Source organism: Hippoglossus hippoglossus, chromosome 7 (assembly GCF_009819705.1).
Source record: "Hippoglossus hippoglossus isolate fHipHip1 chromosome 7, fHipHip1.pri, whole genome shotgun sequence".
Classification (NCBI taxonomy): Eukaryota; Metazoa; Chordata; class Actinopteri; order Pleuronectiformes; family Pleuronectidae; genus Hippoglossus; species Hippoglossus hippoglossus.
The window spans coordinates 14,091,990-14,114,130 of record NC_047157.1 but is presented as its reverse complement, the minus strand read 5'-3'; the positions used below and the strand labels follow the sequence as shown (position 1 = coordinate 14,114,130).

General features: G+C 42.4%; 1 protein-coding gene across 1 annotated transcript; it reads left to right on the top strand.

The window, feature by feature from the left end:
• Positions 1-710: 710 nt before the first annotated feature.
• On the top strand, positions 711-20,160 carry slc6a17 (solute carrier family 6 member 17). Its single transcript, XM_034590474.1, has 12 exons — positions 711-1,077; positions 5,331-5,758; positions 9,522-9,679; positions 10,886-11,012; positions 12,245-12,426; positions 13,346-13,456; positions 14,761-15,002; positions 15,105-15,297; positions 15,889-16,081; positions 16,165-16,324; positions 16,501-16,663; positions 16,769-20,160. The coding sequence occupies exons 2-12, from the start codon at positions 5,458-5,460 to the stop codon at positions 17,129-17,131; spliced, it is 2,193 nt and encodes a 730-aa protein (XP_034446365.1). The 5' UTR covers positions 711-1,077; positions 5,331-5,457; the 3' UTR covers positions 17,132-20,160.
• The last annotated feature ends 1,981 nt before the right edge of the window (positions 20,161-22,141 follow it).

Sequence of the window (22,141 nt, the reverse complement as noted above, 5' to 3'; positions counted from 1 at the left end):
CCACCGTCTCATTTCCCCCCCTCTAAGCTTGTTCTGGTGAAAGAGGGAGGATGTTGATATAAGCTGCTCTATGAAACACCTCTGCTCAGGCTGCACCTGCACTATTATGTCCCTGACACTTGGGTTGTCTTGATAATGCGACATGCAAATTTCTCTGGTGTCTATTTTTGTAAAAATAAAAGACCTTCCAGACAGGCAGGAGAAAAACTATGGAGTGTGGAGCAGTGGCAGGCAGAGCCGAGGGCAGAATAAATTGCCGGTGTCAGGGAGAAAAATGAGTGTGCAGTAAATGATCTATACACTTGAGAGGGAGCCATTAGGAAGCAGTCTTTTCACACCTGAAGTAGAAGCAGCATCACCATGGACACCACAGCCAACTCTGACATGTCCATTAGGTGTAAACAGCACTTCCTCTGTCATGGAGGTAAACTGTGTCAGATAAGCTTCCACTTATGACAACTGGGGAAATGTGGTGAATCAATTCATTTCTCATGATAATTCTGCAGAGAATATTTGTATTATATTTCATGGGGCTGTTGGGAAAGCATGTTGACCAATCCGAACACAATTTACACAAGAATCATCTTCAATCGATTCCCGTGGTGGACCTGATTGAAAGCTAATACCTGTGTGATGCTTCCACTATCGTCCTGGGAACACTGCAGATGTTTTTTTTTTGCAGGATGAGCTGCTGACGTACGCACGGACGGCGGGTGAGTCAAACCTGCGTCAGACTTCGTCGTGACTTGCCATAGTAATTTCTGCGTTCTGTGGGCGGCGGATTTATCCCACAACACAACCACAGCCACGTGGAAACCAGAGGTGTGAGCGGCTCCTGTGACGGGTCGTTAAAAACGCCATTACCTGCAACGGTGAATGTTACTGTAACGTGTGGCAGACTCTCAGCTCCTGCGTCAGACTTTACGCACCATGCGCCCTGGTGCGGTGTGATTTCGCGTCTCTTTGCGCGCAGATATGTTGGAGCCTGAGCCTGAATGAAGACACCGTGCACTCTTCTCTGGATTCACCCCGTCACGCTCACTCTGACTTTACAGCCCATCCTGCAAACGACACACGGTAAGACCGGCTGTACCCACTTCCACCATGTGATCGATTTAAATGCATCCGTGCCACATAAATTCGTCCGCATTGGTGTGAATTGCGCGAATAACCAGCTTTAGTTCCTCTCCTCCTGCAAATCAGCTGATAAGAGTCGAGAGTCAGTTTTCACCTCATCACCTGAAAAAAATGCTGTTTTCGTCGCAGCACCGGCGGTGATCGTCGCACATTAATCCTCTATCTTCTTTGACGATGGCGCGCCGCGTGTGGCCCCGTTCGGCTGGAATATGACAGATTCTCTGCTGATCACCACGCTGCCTTACATCGGTGTTGTGTGTGTGTGTGTGTGTGTGCGTGTGTGCGCGCATCTCTGCATTGCTTTTATTTGGGTTATTCACTTGACCTTGACGTGGCATCAGAGGTTATATCTACGTACAGTCAGCCCCCCAGCTTTGGTGCATGGGCCTGTGTGTAACGTGTTTTAAAGGATGCCTGAACATGAACGTGCAGGTGCAGTGTTTTTTTTTTTAACCTGTCACAATCACTGTGCTGTTCAGGATCAAATCTCAGTGAGAGGTAGTTCATCACAATCTTATATTTTTCAATGACATGTTTATACCCAGAAAGGGTTTTAAATCCAACATGCATCTGCCTGTGTCTGGCTGCAGGATTCACACTGCAGCAGATCCCACAACCCACTGTTCCCTCCTGCAGCTTTGCCACAGTCACAGTCACAGAGGCTACGTGGTGTTTGCAGACGTCCTTCAGGAAATATCACGCCTGTCCGTTTAAGAAGTTGAGAGCAGAGATAGGCGACCACTGATGCTGCAGGGACGGGATTTCAATTTTGCAGAAAGAGCCATTGCCTAGCAACCAGACTAGATAAAAGTGGAGCATATCTTTGTGGCAGGGAACAGAGAACCTGAGCAGGTATATGATAATCAACACCCAACTGTCTGTGGAGCTTCAGGAATACACATATCTGCCTCTGAGGCCTATGCACATGTTTGTTACAGGGGTCTGTTACCACGCCTCCCATAATGCCTTTCAACAGCTCACATGTAGGCTACTTAAGTGTCTGCAGCACAAGGTTCTTAAACACTTCTAATTCCTTGCATCGTTATCTCTTTAGTACACTCGTGCAGAGTATCATGGAAAAGAAACCCACTTGTGGCCACTTGATTACTCCTAATACTGTGTCGTTCAGTGGATGTTGAAAGCGGCGTTCTCTCTAATGGGCCATCTGTGTCAGCACATACTGTGAAAGTCGTGAAGTCGCTTGTGTGTCTCTGCATCAACATTGAAAAACCTTCACTCCACACACGATTAAACAGCCAAACAGAAAATTGATGCCCCCATCTTCTCGACCCATAGTTAGTAAATGGGGCTGGTTGTTACTAACTATACCAACATTTCCGTTCATATGAAAATAGGGCAAAAATAGAGTGTGACAAGCCTTCCGGAGCTCCAACTCTACACAACTGAAAATCCAGGTCAGCAACCTGACAAAAAGACGCATTTTTGTTTTCAAACATTCACACCGTCGCCCCCACACCTCATTCACAGAGTTTTGGATGGTGACTCAGTGTTGTGTAGTTGTAGGCTGCTGTGGGAAAAGGGTCATTGCAGCTCCGGGATCTCTGTCGAGCTTGCAGCCTCGGAGCTGCTGTGTGTCGTGACTACAAGGGGCTCATCGCCACCTTTGAGGAATGTGATGTGCGTGCTGCTGGTGTGGCCTCTGGGTGGGCTTTAGCGCTGGCAACCCTGCTTGCGAAGTCAACGTGAATAAAAGCTGAGCTTTAATCTCTGTTGCCTAGTTGACTCCAGATCTCATTTATCAGCTAAACCAGAAAACTGTGCACAAAGTCGTTTCAGTCATTTTCTGCTCTTGAAGCTCTGTAATTTTGTATTTAAACACATATTATTATTGTAAAGCCGACCTTTAGGTAATTATAGTTTATTTATAGTAGAAGCTAAAGACCTCACGTTGATTTCATGACTTTCCAAACACTATTGTTTGGAAGAAGAAAAGAAAACTTGTTTGTTATCCAGTTGTGCTTTTACACACAGGAAAATCCAACTGCATTCAACTCATCTGTAAGTAGTGAACACACGTGGAACCGGGATCAATGAGCACACAAACACACACACTGGGAGTTGTGGGCAGTGGCATCAGTAAGTTGGCTTGGTGCCTTGCTCAAAAGCATCACTTCATCTAATGATGTTGAAGGAAGCTTCCTGCCAGCTTCTGTAAACTCGAGGCCACAGCTGCATCTTCAGCACGGTCAAGCATCGTGTCATTTTGTGCTTGCAGCTACAAATTTTCATTTTAATTTTAAACGATCATGACTCCAGATTATAGGGGTTTACAGCAAAGATAAAGAGAGATGCTTTGTTGTTTAGAAATTCCATATGTTAAGGGGCAAAGACTGGTACTTTCATGCTTTATCTGTAAGAAACTGACCATTGTGAGTCTGACAATGTTTTAGGAGGGCAATTGGCTGATAAATCGCCATAGAACTGTTTTAATCACTGTTTAATATCTCAGACAAGGATCTGAGTGGTTTAGTCCTGCTGCTAAAACAAATCGCAGCTGGTATTTGTAAAATCCTCATGTTCACAAGAGTTTCAGACCTCCTGGAATTTCAGATGCAGTAGCTCATATGCTGCAATGTGATTTAGACCTTTACACCAGTTTCTGTTGTAGGAGACTTAAAGGAAACAGGTCTGTAGGACTATTAAAGGGCCTGTGATAAAGTAGTACATGCCAGAGAATGTGGAGACACTAACACTCCAAACAAATGCAGTACAACAGCCAGTAAATACTGGAGCACTGGACTCTTTCAATACAACAACTGAAACGTTAAAACAACCTGCAGACAAGAAGCTGAAGCTGATGTTTGTGCTCGGAGGCGATAGTTTTACTGCAGCGTGTTCCCCTGACACCAGACGGCTCTCTGCTGTTCACATGACTCAACTTTAGTATAATGGGCTCTGCTGTGAAATGGATTGTAATTCAATCTGTGTCTCACTCACCATAATGAAGTGGATTACTGAAATACCTCACTTATGGCCTTAAAGTGCTCTGTAAAATACTGTTTTCTCCATAATAGGAGGAGCAGCAGAACCAAAATAGTCACTTGTCATAAGTCTGACTGTTTCCTATTATGCTGCCTTAAATACCAATTATTATCTTTTATTGATTGATTTATATAAATACCCAATACAAAAATCACAGTATCCCAAAGATCAACAATGCAAATTCTGATATCTTGTTTGTTCAATCAGCTTTTTAAACCCAAACTATTTGGTTTATTATCATAGAAGAAGAATAAACACAGCGAATGTTCACGTTTGAGAAGCTACAGCCAGAGAACTTTGGACATTTTGAATTCAACAAAACCCATAAAGCTTAATTGATACATTTTGCGATTAAACCAGTTCATTAGCTTTTTATCATCCAGTAGCATATTGGTGGATTTACTGTAGAAGTGAAATAGCTGAAATAGCACTCAGTAGAGCCAATACCAAGCCCCAACAGTCCCCTTAAATTCAACTAAGCTGCACTGAATTTCACACACTCATAGACATCAGTCCCCTAGGCGTCCCTGATATATTTTTTTAATCAACATCCATCAATTATTCCCTGCAAAAAACCGTGGAGATGTTGAATAACGCCTGATCTCAAAATGTTGAAGAGAGTGAAAAACTATTTCCTGGAACTGCACCACACATTAATGGGTTCTTCCCTGAGCCATACCGCATCCTTCTATACCAAGTTTCTTGGAAATCTGTTCTGTTGTTTCTATGTAATCTTGTTAGCAAACAAAGAAACAAAAAACAAATGGGCATCGGTGAAAATACAACCTCCTTGGCGAAGGCAATCAATCTCATTGTTTATTTCATTTAAGATGTCAGAAAATAGTGAAAAGGAAAAATCAAGTTGTCAATAAAAAAAATTTTTGCAGCTCTTATTTACTGTGATCTACGCTTCTTAAGGTGGAATGGTTACTGTCCCTCAACTCTTTGACAATTCTTCAACCTTCGTAGACATCTGCCAGTTTGAACGTTCTGTTATTCAGCTTTTTTAGTTAATGAGGGAAATGATGTCTAAAGGTAGATGATGACGTAAAAACATTATGAGAAAAACGTGTGTCTCCTTATGGAAAGTCTTGTTATAATAACATTGTATGGTATAAGTAGAAAGTGTGCAAAAGTTTTAACTAAGCACCTACATTTAAAGGTCTGTCTCCAACCATTTTTCTTCACAGATTCAAGATAAAAGCACACCTTTCTCTCCCTGGCACCTTCCCATCTTCCTGCACCTCCTGATCTCACGCTCTGCTCTCCTTGCTGCTGACACCTTCACCCCTCTGAAAGACCTCCTGGGCTGCTGCCATGCCAAAGAACACCAAGGTGACCCAGCGGGAGCACAGCAATGAGCCCGTCACTGAGTCTGTGGCCGACCTGCTGTCCCTGGAGCACCCCATGGACTATAAGAGCAGTCAGATGAGTATGGGCCTGAGCCCTGGCTCGACTGCTCCTGTAAAGGCCCTGCTGCCCTCCCCTGACCCAGACGCTGAGGACGGCCGGCCGGCCTGGAACAACAAGCTCCAGTACATCCTGGCCCAGGTTGGCTTCTCTGTGGGCTTGGGTAACGTCTGGAGGTTTCCCTATCTGTGCCAGAAGAACGGTGGAGGTAGGTGAAATGATGTCTGTACGAGATTCTGTTGCATTTGAGCAGTTCAGTGTCTGTCTGAGCCACAGAAATCTGAAAGTTTTGTTCAGTCCAATGTGCAAAGTGCACTAACATTCCCAGATCTGGAAGTTTCTAATTGTGCCACCCATAGGTAACATCTGTACCCTCGGGGTGCTGACTAATTGGTAACAATGAAGAATTCATGGCTGTTTATGTGAGCTTTTTTGTATTAGTCCTGTAAAATAAGTGACCATATGGAAGTAGTAAATGAAATTGTATGTTTGATTTTGTTCATTCACTTGAATAGGGGATTTGTTTGCTGTCCACAGTCTTGTCCAGGATCCTGTTGGAGTCTGGCAACTACTCACACATGATTTGATTGAGAAAGCCCAGGAGCCTTGGTGATTGTTGTGGAGTTCAGTGATGTAAAGAGTTATCTCATGAAACCAGAATTTTGCATCACATTATAGAAATAAACACTGCAGCAATTACAGTTGTTATTATGGTCAGTACCAGATATGGTCAGTGGTTACTGCTCTGGAAATTCCGCGTTCTGTGGGGGCGGCGGAGTCTGAACATTTGTCAATGTCTGAACATTTCACCAAAGGACGTGAACATTTTGCACTGATTAAACTGCGTTACATATTTTTTTGTGGATCCATTTGCCATCTGCTGACAGTCTAAGGAGTAACTGTGCAATATCGTGCTCCGCGGAATGTCCAATTTCCCGAGTTGTGAAGTCATTGTTCCAACTGTTGGAATGTGGAAAAAATACGTGGACACTGAATAAAATGTGTAAATGAAAAAAACGAAACCTGGACACCAATTTCCAATATTTGCAAAATAACAAAAAGCATAGAAAACGGATGAGGTGAGGCAGGCATATAAATGATTTAAAACACATTAATGAATAAAACGTCTGTTTTGACTAAAAAGTGAGGTTGAACACATGGGTTTGATTGATATGCAGTTTGCATGTGACAGATTGACATTGGAAGCTACTATTTTAAACTGATTTTAAAATTACGTTAAATTGGTTTATAAGGGATGATGTCAGCAACGTTTGTGTGCAAAACATTCATTCAGTTTGTTGCTATGTTTGTTCACATCATGTATAAATATTGGTGGAAGGGCCTTTATGCTAATTAAGCTAAGCTGCTGGTAGCAGTGATCTTCACATCTAACTCCTGCCAAGAAAGCAAAACAGCTCAATTGCCAAAATTTCAATTTCATTCCTTTAAGGTAATAATTTGATATAATTGACTGATGCTGGAAATGTATGGTGGTGATATGATCATGAAGACTGAGTCAAATAAAAAATATGTCTTGTATAAAACCTTCCAAGGGAAAACTTCCTTTAACATTGGTTTCATATTTTAATGCGTAATTTTGTCTACATTTTCATAGAGTTTTAATTTTAGTTTTAGTATTCAATAATTACCAGTATCATGGCTTGTATACGTGAGGGTTACGGAAAGAAGATGTAGCTCCCTGTACAGATTGTTAAGCCCAATGGTGCAAATTGTGATTCGTGAACATCGGCTATACAAATACAATTTGATTTGATGCAGTACTCTCTCACTTTTTATTTAAACCTCTTTCTCAGTTCACATGTTGACGGAGATGCAGCCTCCTCCTCTTTGATAAATTGCGTCCTGTCAACCAATCAGCCAACTAATCGCACAAGTCACAGGAGCAGTCTCTTCAACGTTTCTCAGTGAACTTGAGCCGCCAGCAGCTACAAGATGAGGAACTTTCTCCTCCGAATAATGTGGTACCACTGAGAGGTTTAGCATCATATCGGGAGACCCTCCAGTCTAATCTGTATTTGTTTTTCTTGCAGATTTCTCAGCCTTATCTGATCGGTATTTTGATTTACTGGTATTACGATGAGATGAAAGGGTTGTGGCCAAGATGTATGAAGTGGAAGAGTAAACATTGATTTTCTGGGCTCTCACCATTGTGGGTGCGACCTTGTGTGGGAGGTGTGTGTAAAGAGGGTATTTGAAATGCATGATATAACAAAGCTGAATGTGTGTGTGTGTATTTGCACAGTTTAATCACAGCGTGTGCAGTAGAGTGTGTATCCCCCGCTGACTCAGTGGTATAGGTGCTGCATTGTCTTGTCTGGGCTTGTCCTCGTTATAAGAACAAACTGCCAGAGACTTACACATATAATTTAGTTTGATTTGTTTTTTGTTCATTTTCTAAATATAGAATATAAATATAGTCTTATTAAAGTGTTGGACAGAAAAACATGAAGATTATCTTCCCACTTGATCCTTATTGGCTGTTCTGCAAAAACATGTTCAAAAATAGTCATTATAATCAAAACTGGGACAAACTAATATGCAGTAATTCACTAACCTGAAATGTAATGTTTGATATCGCCACAGTAATCTCATGATAATGATAACCTACTTCTATTAAGACTACATTTACATGCAGGTTATGTTATCATTGTTTGTTGGTTGGTTGGTTTGTTAGCAGGATTATGCAAAAACTACTGAGCGGATTACCATGAAACTTGGGGGTAGTAGGAAGTAAGGGTCAGGGAACAACCCATTACATTTGGAGACAGATCCGGATCTTCACTTCTTCACGTCTTTTAACATTGTGAGATTGAGCATTTTTCAAATATTTCCTTGATTTCTCAGAGAGTAAATCTTTATGAAAAAATGCAGGTACATTTAGGGAACAGATATTTATGAGTCTGTGAAATCTGATGCAGCTTCATTGGATTCAAGGGAGCTGTTTGGCCTAGGGTTAGGGTTTCTTTTAATTACAACTGGCTTGTAATCATTTATTTTCAGGACATTAAGTGTGATTTAGAATGTGAACGGTTGTCGTCTCAATGTGGACCCTGTGACACGCTGGCGTCCTGCTCGGGCTGCACCATGCCTCTCGCCCATTGTCAGCTGATAATAGAGGGATATTTATGGTCTAAATTCACATTTTATTCTATTTGTCTTATTATGTGTTACCTAGTGATATATATACCACTAGGTAACACATTCATATAAGGTCTCTCCACCTGCATGGCTCATACGTGATATTTGGTAGGAAAAACAAAGCTCCACAGTTCCCCACAAACACATTTTCTTTTCCTCTGTCTGGTGCATTTGTCTCAGAATAGACATCAAAGATCTGTAAAAGTCGGCAGCAGCACAGTAGTCGCTTGTAACAGTCCACATAATAATACCTCTCTGTAACACAACACTGTGTTCTTCTCTTTGTTTCCTCTGTCTGCTGCTGTAGCTCTAATAGCCACTCACAACGTTATCAGTGTGTCTGATTGAGTCAAACATCACAGTCATTTGTTTTTCATCTGGAAACAGCGGCTGTCCATCAGTGTGAGCCCGTCCTCGATGGCTCTGGATGGTTTTGTCACCATGGTGTCCATTCATGTCTTGACGTAAGCAGGTCTGAACGTGCTTTCTGTCTCTCTCTCTCCATTGTTCCCTCTGCAAAAAAAAAAAAATGTTATCTGACAAAGTGGTGAAAGGAAATTGAAGATGAAGAAAGCGAAAGTGTGAAAGGGAAAAGGAGAAGACAGGAGTGGAAACGGTGAAATTAGAGCAGTGGATAGAGAGAATAATCCTCAAAATAGAACCAGAAGGAGAGAAATTAATTATGTCCCAGCTTCTATTTGTACCATCAGATTTTGTCCTTCACTACACATGGATTTCCATCACATAAAAATGATCAAAGCATCGTAGATTCTGCAATAATTCCTCCTCCCTCTGACCTCCCTCTGTCTCAGGTGCCTACTTGGTTCCCTACTCTATTCTCCTCCTGCTCATCGGCATCCCCTTGTTCTTCCTGGAGCTGGCGGTGGGTCAGAGGATCAGGCGCGGCAGCATCGGAGTGTGGAACTATGTCTACCCGCAGCTGGGAGGCATCGGAGTTTCCAGCCTGATGGTAAGTGTCGACATTAATCCATTATCACAAACTGAAATTAAAATTAATTATCTGAGAAACATAAAGATCTGTACAATAGCTGTGTAGACAAGACTGTACATAAAGATGAAAGATATTGCAGCTATTTTTTTATAGCCAGATTGTTACATGTAAGTTTATATAAAGCACGGACATCTAAAATCTGTGATTGAGTCATTAAACATTAAAACCACATAGGATTAATAAATAGGCTGTAAAATGGCTGTGTACGACTGATATACTGATGACATACTAACCTTTGAGGTCCTGTTATTGGCAAAACAGTTTTTCCCACTTTAAAGTCATTGAGACTGTAAAACAATTAAGCAAAGCTTCAATTACAAAAGATACACATGCACCAACAAAAGGGACACGGCACAATATGTCTTTTGTATTTTAAAGCTGATCTGGTAAACAATCAAACATGGTTAATGAACCATTAATAAAGATATTGGTGACAATTCATGATCTCTCTACAAAATGCCACTCAGTATTGTGGAAGCTGTAATTATTGAGCATGACAGTTAAAGTACCCTGTGAAGAAATATAATGTGTATTTATGACCAGTGTCTCCATGTCACTGGATTGGAGCTGGATTTAATTTGTCTCACTTTCACAGCTCGGCTCAGCGTTACACAGAGACAACAAACGTGCTGCAGACCTCAGTCCTCTGCCTTCTCACGTTACTTCCTCTTGATGCTTTACAGCGACTGGCATCCAAAGACCAGTCCCCATCACTGTCATAACATGTCCCCATCATCAGCAGGAGTAGTGACCCATCATGTCCCCACCTCCTCAGCAGCATAAAAACATATTCATTCAGCCGCTCAGTCAGTGATCTACTGCGTCACTTTTTCTGTCAGTCGTCATGAGAGGGATTTCATCAATTTAGTGTCAATGAGGGAGGGGGAGAGGTTTGGCCTGGGGCAGTGAGGCGTGTGGCAGCTCGGAGGTGGCACAGGGAGATTCAGCAGCTATAAATAAACACCTTCTCAAACAGGACCCCAGCCTTGGCTGCTGAGAGCAAACGGCTCAATAATTCATACGCTCTCCAGCTTAAGCTGTGTGCCCTGACTCAAGAAGAGGTAATCACCTCCACAAACCCGCTGGCTGCTCCTCCGCTGTGCTGCTTGTATATTGTCTCTTCAGGAGTGACACGTGTTGTTGTTTCCTCTCATTCCCCCTCAGGTTTGCGGTTTTGTGGGCCTTTATTATAACGTGATTATCGGCTGGAGCATCTTCTATTTCGTCCAGTCCTTCCAGTTTCCACTGCCTTGGGCTGAGTGCCCCATCCTGATAAATGGAACCCAAGCCAGTGAGTCACCAGAACACAATACACTGCACAACACAGCTGAAAGTTTAACAGAGATGAACAGCAAAAACACAACATAGTGTTTCATTGTTCAGCCTTTGACATCAAATAGAGAAAAAATGAAGTGAATGCTTCAGAGTCCTGTAAGACATATATTCTGTATGTATTCAGCAAAGTATCCCAGCAGACGCAGATAGGCAGCCCAACACTACACTGCTTAAATCTGAACGTGTCTTTGCTTCGAAGCAGCTCCTCGTCTCGCTGTGGCTGTGCACAGTTGTGTCTCTGCTGACTAACAGAGAAGTGGTTGAGCTGTCTCTGTAGTCTGGCTGTCCCTGCACTTCATCCTACAGAGCAGCTCTGTTGGTGAGGTCTGTCAGAGAGTTTGACCCAGACCACAGTGTCAGGAGCTCGAATGGGTGGCAGCCTGTGGAGAGGGCTGTGGCATCATAAAGTGCATCAGCTTTTATTAGCATTCAAGGGCAGGATGTCGCCTCTTCTTAGGGTTAAGAATGCAGCCGGGATAGAGTATTCATATATAGAATTTTGTTTGGCTATGGGCAGAGCTGACATTTACCCATGTGCACTTATTATGCACTTTACAATTGTATTTCTATTTCGTCCTTTTTACTCCTCTACATATATCTGAGCGCTAGTCACTGGTCACTTGACAAATTAAGATTTTACATTCAGTCACTACACTGGACGATTCTACTTATTAGGGCTGCAATTTTTATTATCACAAAATCTGCAGATTATTTCCTGGATTAATCGAAATTAATACAAAAAATGCCACTCACAGTTTTTTACAGCAGAAAGTAACTTATTCAAAGATTTTGCTTGGAAAACAACTGGATATAAAGGACAGATAAAGTATCAAAATCATTGGCAATTCATTTAATGTCAATTGACTAATCTTTTTTTTCGACTTGTGGATATTATGTAAAAATAAGTCCACACACACACACATTTATATATAGAGCTTGAAGAAAGGTGAAAAAATCAGTACAGTAGAGGATTTGAATTTTATTTTATTGGTTTTCTGGAAGTGAACAACAGTGATAAGTCATATTAGATTTTACTGCATTAAATCAAGACAAATGCCACAAATATTATAAATACTTTAAACAAGTTGATCTGTTTCAAAAAGTACGTATAACCTCTCTGAATTAAAAAAAATAATAGTTTAAGCATTGTTTAAGCCAGTTCCCTTACTTTTCTCTTTACTCTTATAGTTGTGGAGCCAGAGTGTGAGAAGAGCTCAGCCACCACTTACTTCTGGTACCGCCAGACTCTCAACATAACCAGCTCCATCGACGACACCGGTGGCTTGAACTGGAAGATGACCCTGTCCCTGCTGGTGGCCTGGATCTTGGTCTGCCTGGCTGTCATCAAGGGCATCCAGTCCTCTGGGAAGGTACGGCTGGTGTCTGTGGCTTCACAGCAGCAGCAGAGCCTGCAAACTGTAGAGATTAACTCTGTGCACGTAACTCACCACAGCATAGACTCTGTGTGAAGACGTAGACAAAACATCATTTCAGCAAAAGCTTTGAAATCCTTTTTCTAATCAATGATCCTTATCGGCGAGTGTTTTATCCACTGTGCTGATGCTTTTCAGTCATAGATAATATGCTAAAGTCTCTCGCCAGCACTTGTCTATTTTTGGAATCTCATCTATATTATGGAGGAGAGAGACATGCAACATTAATAAGCTTAAACTGAACCAAGCAAAGACAGGATGGAAAAGGATGGGAAAAACGCTCCTTTTGGCAACAACAGCCTGTTATGTCGATCCAGAGAGTGAGTCATGTTCCACATCGCAACATCCGGCCCGCTGCTTCGATAGATAAACAGTGAGTCGATCGCCGAGGTCTGACACGTTTTGTTTTCTAACGCTAAAATTGGCGATCCAGTTATCATAGTACTGTATGTGCTGCGGTGGTTACCCACAATGCTGCAGGAAGGATTTTTGACTCATCTCCATAAACCTCAAGGAGTCTTCTCCACATTTGGTCGGATTTCACAGATTTAGTGCCAAGCAAACACAAAATAGTTCTGGGATATGTTCATTGTGTGTGTGTGTGTGTGTGTGTGTGTGTGTGTGTGTGTGTGTGTGTGTGTGTGTGTGTGTGTGTGTGTGTGTGTGTGTGTGTGTGTGTGTGTGTGTGTGTGTGTGTGTGTGTGTGTGTGTATGAGTGTATTGTCACAGTTCCTCCTTCATGTGTGGGGCCTCAGAAAACTGTGTCCATGGCAACACTGTGTGATGTACTTGACTCTCTTTCTCTCTCTCTCTCTCTCTCTCTCTCTCTCTCTCTCTCTCTCTCTCTCTCTCTCAGGTGATGTACTTCAGCTCCCTGTTCCCGTACGTGGTGCTCTTCTGTTTCCTGGTACGAGGTTTGATGCTGAAAGGAGCAGTGGACGGCATCGCTCACATGTTCACCCCCAAGGTGAGATGAAAAACGGAGGCCATTTTGGCTCAGCGAAGGTGCAATTCTAAAAGAGGGTTAACTCAGCAGGATGTTGGTGAAATTTACACAATGGAGAGAGCTTTCTCTAACATGTAAGTGTGTGGTGCTGGAGGGCTAAATGAATTCTGAAGCCGGCTGCCGTCTCAGTGCTGATCACTCATACACGGATTACTGGCAGAGCACATATTTAACTTGATTTTGTTCAGCCTTGAGCAGCTGATGGTTTCAGCACCTAGACCACTTACACCACTCACATTTCCTCATAGAGCATAAACATAAACAACCCTATTATGTCAAGTGTTGGGTTGATGTCTCCCTCTAGTGGTGTCTGTGGTTGCATACCAAAATGCACAGTTAATAGGAGCAGTGTTACTTACTGTGAACTACAACGCTTTATAGGATTTAAATTTGCACCCAAATGACACTGGCTCATAAATGAGCCTGGATTAATGGATTATTCTCACATAAATTGTTGGAAAAGTTTTAAGACACCCCATCTGTCAATGTGGAGGATAGTGAAAAAACATTCCCTTGATCCACAGCTTTGTCCGGATCTGCTCAATAATTGACTGTGTTCTTTCTTGTCCCATCCTTCCACCAAGTTTTGTGGAAATTTGTTGAGCAGTTTCTGTGTAATCCTGCTCACAAACAAACAAATGGGGTGAAAACATCACCTCCTTGACGAGGTTATTGCTGTGTAGTTATCTGATATCTGTGATCATGCAATGTGAGTTAATTTGTAGTTGGAAGAAGAGTAGGAAACAACAAAAATATGGCAGATCCATGGATTCATGGCTTTTACGTTTCACTGTGAGATCAACATTTTAGCCTTTGGTGGAACTGTAAGTTGACTTCATACTGCCATGTATTGCAACAGGGGTAGTTGTAGAATTTACTGTTGTAATACAATATGTATATTAAAGATAAACCAGGTATTGTTTGTAGAATTTAGACTTTTTACTGAATATTTCTGTATCCACAGACTTGAATGTGGCTGTTATAACAAATACATGTTTCCAAATACAAGAAGAAAAAGGACAAAGAACAAAAATAAAAATTTAAAAAAGAAGAAAAAAATAATAAATAAAAGAAGAATCAAAAATATATTTAGAATTTGTGAATATGCTGTCAGTCATGTGTTCAAGGAGGCAGATATCCATTTATCTATCAATCAAGAATATCTATGTAATACTATAATGTAGCTAATTGAGAGGAGAACATGATAAATGCCAATAAATATGACGTAATCCATCACTGATCTTTTTCTCTCCTCTTGTCTTCAGCTGGAAAAGATGTTGGAGCCGCAGGTGTGGAGAGAAGCAGCCACTCAGGTCTTCTTCGCCCTCGGTCTGGGCTTTGGAGGCGTCATCGCTTTCTCCAGCTACAACAAGCGAGACAACAACTGCCACTTCGATGCATTGCTTGTCTCCATCATCAACTTTGTTACGTCCATCCTGGCCACTTTAGTCGTGTTTGCTGTGCTGGGCTTCAAGGCGAACGTAATGAACGAGAAGTGTGTCGTCGAGTGAGTGTGTCACACTGTAACACACGCTGCATGGCTTTCCTGATTTTCACTCTAACCTTCCCTCCCTAACCCGAACATCCTCTCCACATCTCTAATGTGCAGGAATGCAGAGAGGATCCTGGGCTTCCTAAGCACCGATGTGCTGAGCAAAGAGCTCATCCCACCTCACATCAACTTCTCCCATCTGTCTGCCCAGGACTACGAAGAGATGTACGGCGTCATTAAGACGGTAAAGGAGGACAGCTTCGACCAGCTGGGCCTGGACGCCTGCCTCCTGGAGGACGAACTCAACAAGGTCAGTGAGCCAGATGTTTTCATGTTTTCATGTTCTCCTCCCTCTCCGTTTGTTTGTTTGTTTGTTTGTTTTTAAGCAAGATTACGCTAAAACAACTGAGCGGGTTACCATGAAACTTTGTGAGAGGATGTGTTATGGTTCTGGGAAGAAACCGTTACATTTTGGTGTGGATCTGGATCAGGGGGCAGGTCACTCTGTTTAAAATGTATCTATGAGTGTGTAAACATTTGGTGCAGCTTGATTTCATTTAAGCAGACTTTTGGGCCTTGGCTGCGGTATGCGCTTTACTGAGTGCCATTCTAGTATGTTATTTGTCTGAGTCTTCATTTCCAATTTATATTAATATTTGTCACAACTTCAAGGAAACCGATCTCGTCCATTTTCTTGAGTTTTCAATGTTATGTAAAGAAATATTGTTCGGACACTGTGATCATTTCCTTTTCCCCTTTTTTTCTCCTTTGTTGGTGAAGGTGGGATTTTAAGTGTCATCTAATATCACATCAATTAATGGAAGTAGTTTTTTTTTCAAGCAGCACATTAGCCATCCTTGACAAGCGTAAACCTCTTCACCTCCTTCTCTCCATCATCCAGGCTGTTCAGGGCACAGGCCTGGCATTCATTGCCTTCACAGAGGCCATGACACATTTCCCCGCCAGTCCTTTCTGGTCCGTCATGTTCTTCTTCATGCTAATCAACTTGGGGTTAGGAAGCATGATCGGCACCATGACCGGCATCACCACGCCCATACTGGATGCCTTCAAGATCCGCAAGGAGATCCTGTGTGGTGAGTCTGGATTCTGGTTGTTAAAATAAAAAATATTTTTACTTGATCTCAGATTCTGACAGTTTTCTTCTTCTCTCCCTCAGTGGCCTGCTGTGTCATAGCCTTCCTGTTAGGCCTGCTGTTCGTGCAGCGTTCAGGGAACTACTTTGTCACCATGTTTGACGACTACTCAGCTGGTTTGCCTCTCACTGTGGTGGTGATCCTGGAGAACATCTCTGTAGCCTGGATCTATGGCACTAAGAGGTAACTTTATATTCATCACTTTTCCCTTCATTTTAAAGGAAATGTTCACCACAGATCAATATGTTTTTCTTACCTAGAGTGTGTTTAATTTAGTCAGCACAGTGGCATCTAGGATGTTGGGTCAAAGACATATATCTGATGGGACATCTATTGTTCCTTCTTTCATTCCTTCACAGGTTCATGCAGGACCTGGAGGACATGCTTGGTTTCAGGCCCTACTCTTTCTATTACTACATGTGGAGGTACGTTTCTCCAGCTATCTTGGTGTTGCTCATCATCTCCACTGTCATTGAGATGGCTGTGAGTCCTGCAGGATACAACGCCTGGGTGGAGGCCGAGGTCAGTGTTCAGTTTTCTCCTGTCTATGACTGTGTTCTCTCCCTTCTCTTCTTTCCCTTTTTTTCATACCTTTTTGTCTCTTTCTCTTTCTCTTCCCGCTGCCAGGGCGCAGAGCGTTTCCATAGCTACCCCCCCTGGGCTTTAGCCATGGCCTACGCCCTCATTTTTGCGGCCATGCTGCCTTTACCCGTCGTCTTCCTCGTCCGCCACTTCAACCTGATCTCAGACGGCTCCAACAAGCTGTCTGTCTCCTACCGTAAAGGCATGATGAAGGAGATCTCCAACCTGGAAGAGCAGGACGAGCAGCGCTTCATCCTCAGCAAGAACCCCAGCGAGGCTCCCTCCCCGATGCCCGCCCACCGTGCCCAACTGGGCCCTGGCGGCACTCAAGAGATGACCAACACCAACTACGGCACCAGCACCAAGACGGGCTACCAGAACATCGGCTCGCCCGAGTCTGAGCTATGATCCACTGAGCTTGTTGATCCTCCCGCCAGTTAAACCCCGGCTCTGCTTCGAGAGAGGGAGTCAGAGGAAGAGAGGGAGGAGCAGAGGAAGTCAAGAAGGAGAGAAAATTCACTGCCAGTTGTTGCAGCGTTCATCACACCTTAACCCCCAGAGCTGAATCCCACTGTCCCCCCTTCTCTGGTCCTATGGTTCTTCCCCATCAAAGGATTCATGCTGCTGATTGCCCATCGACCCCGGCTGAGATGAAGGGATCATGGGAATGTGAGTCTCACCAGATATGATGAGCTATTTCATCTGTCAAGATATTACAGGGGCAGAGAGAGGGGGATAGAGGGGGCAACAGACGGAGGAATGAAGCTTACATACAGGCTTTGTTTTGTAATAAGCTCTGGCCGAGGTTAAGGTGTGTGCAACACCAGATGATTAATGTTATACTGAAATGTAATCCCACGTGTTTACCTGTCTGGAGAAGGTTCTTTTTTGAGACAGCTGGATGTCCGTAGCTCTGGGAGGTCATCATCTTACTCCGGGTTCGGCTGTAGAGGATTGTTATTTGTGGGGACAGGGTGGAAGAAGACTCCGAAAACGAAACACACTCATCTTTGTCCTAATCTCTATCGCTGTATGGGAACGTCTCTCATGTACAGTATTTGACAAAATGATTCCATCGCATCCATAGCAGTGTGTAATAAGTGATTCTGATCGTGTACACAGTGTTACAAGCACATTAGTATATCTTCACGTTTATTGTGCCTATCATGCATCAGCAATAATGACCAGTCAAAGTAGGGTCCTCGTGAAGCTGGGGATCTCCTTCTATTCCCCTTTTCCCCACCGGTGTAGAATACTATACATATGTGTCGTGCAGTAGTCTGAGATGTCACCGTAAATCGTGTATATACACCACTGTAGTGCAAAACCAGCGGAAACTATTCGCGTCCTCATTTATTTTCCATCAACACTGAAGCACAGACGCCCCCTATCGTTAGAGCATCTCTGCGCTTGAACACAGAGACGCACTTTTCTTTTTAAACAATCTCCTCCTCGATAAAAACAAGGCTCTGCACACATCCTCTCTGTGCCGCTCCAGTTGCAGCTGGGTCAGACAAAGCTTTTCCATTTGAATCAATCACTTTAATCAAGCGATTCCATTTTTAATCAATGCCTTAGAAGGCCAGAGGTGACGGTGCACAGGTAGAGATAAGCAGAGCGGCTTAGAGAGGCAGACACAGAAGGAATAGGTTATGTGAGTTTTGTCTTTGTGCGCAGGCAGATGTGCATGTGCGCGTGTTAGTGTGTTGTCGTCCACCGCTGAACGAGAGCTCCCGGTGACCCTGCCTGGTTAAAAATAGAGTTGTGTTACCCGGGGGATGCCGTGGCAACGCACCATAGATACGGATCCTCTTCTGATGTGCAGGAGAAAGAGAAGAGTTGGCACCTTGCTTTGTCTGCTCCACCTGCACATCTGTTTGTTCAGCAATACAGGGATGAGACATTTTACTGTCCATGTCCTTCAATGATATTAATGCTACAGTGCATTGAACAAGAGGTTCACTGCCACGCTGTGGACCAATCCCATCTCCTCCCTGAGAGGTTGATGTCTCGGGCCTAATTGTTGTACATTCCTCAATGACGTCATTTCATAAGCACTACGATATACACTTTGATGTCTTTTTTGTGGAAAACTTAAAGCTCTTTATTTTGTAATGTATAATATTGTATGACAATGTATGTGGAAGGGTGTGATGTGAAAAATGTACCATGATGTAAATGTTTGGAATAATAATGTTTGGTCCTCACCACTGGGTGTCTCTGATGGCCAGCAGGGGGAGCCAGTGACTCGCGGTCTCCTGTGGCCCCTCCCTGAGACAACACAGATACTTGAGACTGAACAGATGTAGTGTGAAGCACAGTCACATTGTTTTGGTGCCTGAGCAGCATCTCCGTCGTCTGTATCGCCTTATGCTTTTCTCTTCTTCCTTTCTCTTGATCCCGCGTTACTGTCGACGTCTCGTTCACTTGAGCACTTTAATTAGACCGAGACCCTGGAGTTGTTTGTGAAGCACAAATCTGGCAAAAAAGGCTCTGTGGAGGTTAAACATTTATCATTCCAATACCATCACTGAATAGATAAGCAATATTTATACATATTCAGTAAATACAGCATGTACTGTGTATATACAAGAGACACAAGTCACTGTCTAATGTATCTTATCCTAGAGGATATTATTAGTGTATTAGGTACAGTAAAAGCACAAGAGTTGCTGATTAGATTAAAGTGGCCTCTGTTCAGTTGTAGTGTCCCAGTCAGACATGACAGTGTGAGCCAGCTTGCAGAAAACAAGGATCCTGAAACTGAAGAAGTCGTTATTTCAATATATCTATTTATACACGTTAATACAAAACACAGATATGGTCATAAGGGGCTATAATCTGGCTTTTAATGATTTTGAAAACATGTGTTGGTTGATGCTTCCATTCCTTTGGTTGGTACCGTCGTCACTCTGTGTGCTGACCCAGGCCTGTGAGCTATAACAGGCGGTTAATGCTAGCGCTTCACAGTCAGAAGGTTGCTGGTTTGAATCTCAGTTAGACCAGGGTGGAGTTGACACCTTCTTCCCATGTCTGCATGGGTTTTCTCCAGTTACTCTGGCTTCCTCCCACAGTCCAACAACATGCAGATTTCAGTTAGGTTATTTGGACACTGTTAATCAGCCACTGCTTTGAGAGTGAATGTTTCTGTGTTTCTAATGACAAGCTGGCGACCTGTCAACAGCACAGATAATGGATGGAGGGTTGGTCTCCATTTTGAAGGAGTTAGGACCTTACAAATGAGTACGTGCACAACTGTTAATGTTAATCTTCTGTGATAATATACTGGATGTTTAATGGCCAATCGACTTGTGGCCTCAGGTGAAGGCTCTCACCTGTGTAAAAAAAGTTTTGGCTCGGGAGTAAAAGCACATTTAGGGGAAGCACAGGAACGTGAGCACAAAAGTGAGCTTCATGTCTGTTTCGAGGATCAGAAAGTACAGAGTCAGACACTTGTAGATCACGTTAGTTATGGTCTGATTGCTGCATCTGCCGAGAGGTCAGTGGAGGGTGAAGCTGCTCTCTGCACTGCCATCCTCACTGGACGCTTAACTGCACCAGTAGTTTCTGTCGCTGTAGTTACAGACTGATGTGCACGATATAAAGATGGAGTCTGACAAACTACTGATGTGGTGGATCTCACACAAAGAGCACAGAGTTTTTTATTTTCCTCTATTCACTGCTATTGATAGAATTACAGAATTACAATTAGATCAATCAAAAATTAGAGTTATTTCCAGTCTAGGCACAGCAGGTCTTGCCTCTAATATTTAATAAATTATTTCGAATACTGTTCAAGTGAATAGGATATTGTGATATTTATTATTGAAGAGTCCAACACCAGGGTCTTTTTGTATCGTCCATGTGTCGGCTGTGTTGCATTACGTACCACAGAGCAACTTCTAGAGCTTAACTCAGTTTAAATACTGCGATTATCTCAACAAAGGTAGAGTAATAGTGTATTTTATTTTATGTGCAGATAGTCTTTATGTGAGCAAACCATAGTTATATTTATAGTATTTAAGATGATGTATTTAATCTGTACATATTGATGTACATTCTGATGAATTCACACTGAGCATCTATAGTAAGAGTGACAGGATGTAAACTTGAGCTGTAAATAATAATTGTATATTTTGAGATATTTTTGATTTTTGTACTGTAGGTAATGTTACTTTAGAGTCTGTTGGTTTGTGGTGTTAGTGTGTGGTTGTTCTCAATCCAAATAGCTGAGCGACTGTGACTGTGTGTGTATCCGAGTGTGTGCGTGTGTGTGTGTGTAAATGTAGGTTTTTGATGTTTAAATGTGTGGTTTCTTTCTCCTCTGTCAGTGTTGTGTGCTGCTGATCTAATCCGGTAGATTAAATCCTGTTGTTACAGTGACCTGGGACCTCTAATGTAAGCAATCTCTTCTTATTGTTTCTCACTGGAGCTGCGGTGGTTTCCAGCACAAAACTGGCAACACCATCACGAAGGAATGTTCGACTGTAACAGAACGTCAGAAACTTTAGTTTTTTGGACTTAGAGTTATGAACTGTACAAACATGTTGGACGAAGCAAACCGGAAATTAAAATCACCACTTTTATGAAACAGAAACACGTTGTCTGTGTAATTTATTCTGGGTTCGAATGCAGTGATGTGCTGTTGAGTTTTATTTATACTTATGTGACGTTAATAACTTTACTCATAATAAATATTCAGAGGCGCTCGGTAAGATAACTTCTAACCATGAGGAACATTTTTATCATCCTAAGCACATCGATGGGTAAAATGACTTCCTACTAATTCAAAGTTTAATATTAATTTATTATCAATCATATATTTTATCAAATATTATAGATCACATGCTTTATAGCAAGTACGGAGGAGGTGTATGACAATATACATGTGTGTGTGAGAGGCAAGTAGAGGACATATTTTTAGAAGAAGCAGAATTTTAGTTATGTAAAAGAACTGATACCAGACAGCATTTAAAGAGAGAGTTCACCAATTGGAGATAAGATTTAAAACCAAGATCAAGCAGTAAAATATACTCATGTATCAATTCTCAATTTGGAAAAAAATATATTAAACGCTGCAGAAGTTGAGTTGTGTTGTGTTACAGTTTTATTTCCATCGAATAAATCACCTCTACAGGCTGAGTAGATTCTCTAGGTTTATCACTATGACGCGGCTCTTTGGGAAAGGCCTGTTCACAGCAGTGGCATTTCATTGTCTCTTTATAAATTGTCACCACAGTCAAGAGATGATCTCATTCTTATCTGTGTATTAGCCTGCTCCTGATGATAAAGTGATAATCAATTGTTGTATATTTCTATTTAATAACCGAAGAGGACGTTTTTATTCATTCCTCCCTCATCATCCACCACAGCTCACTTTGTCTCTGTGGACGACTTTACCCCTGTGGCTCCTTTTTA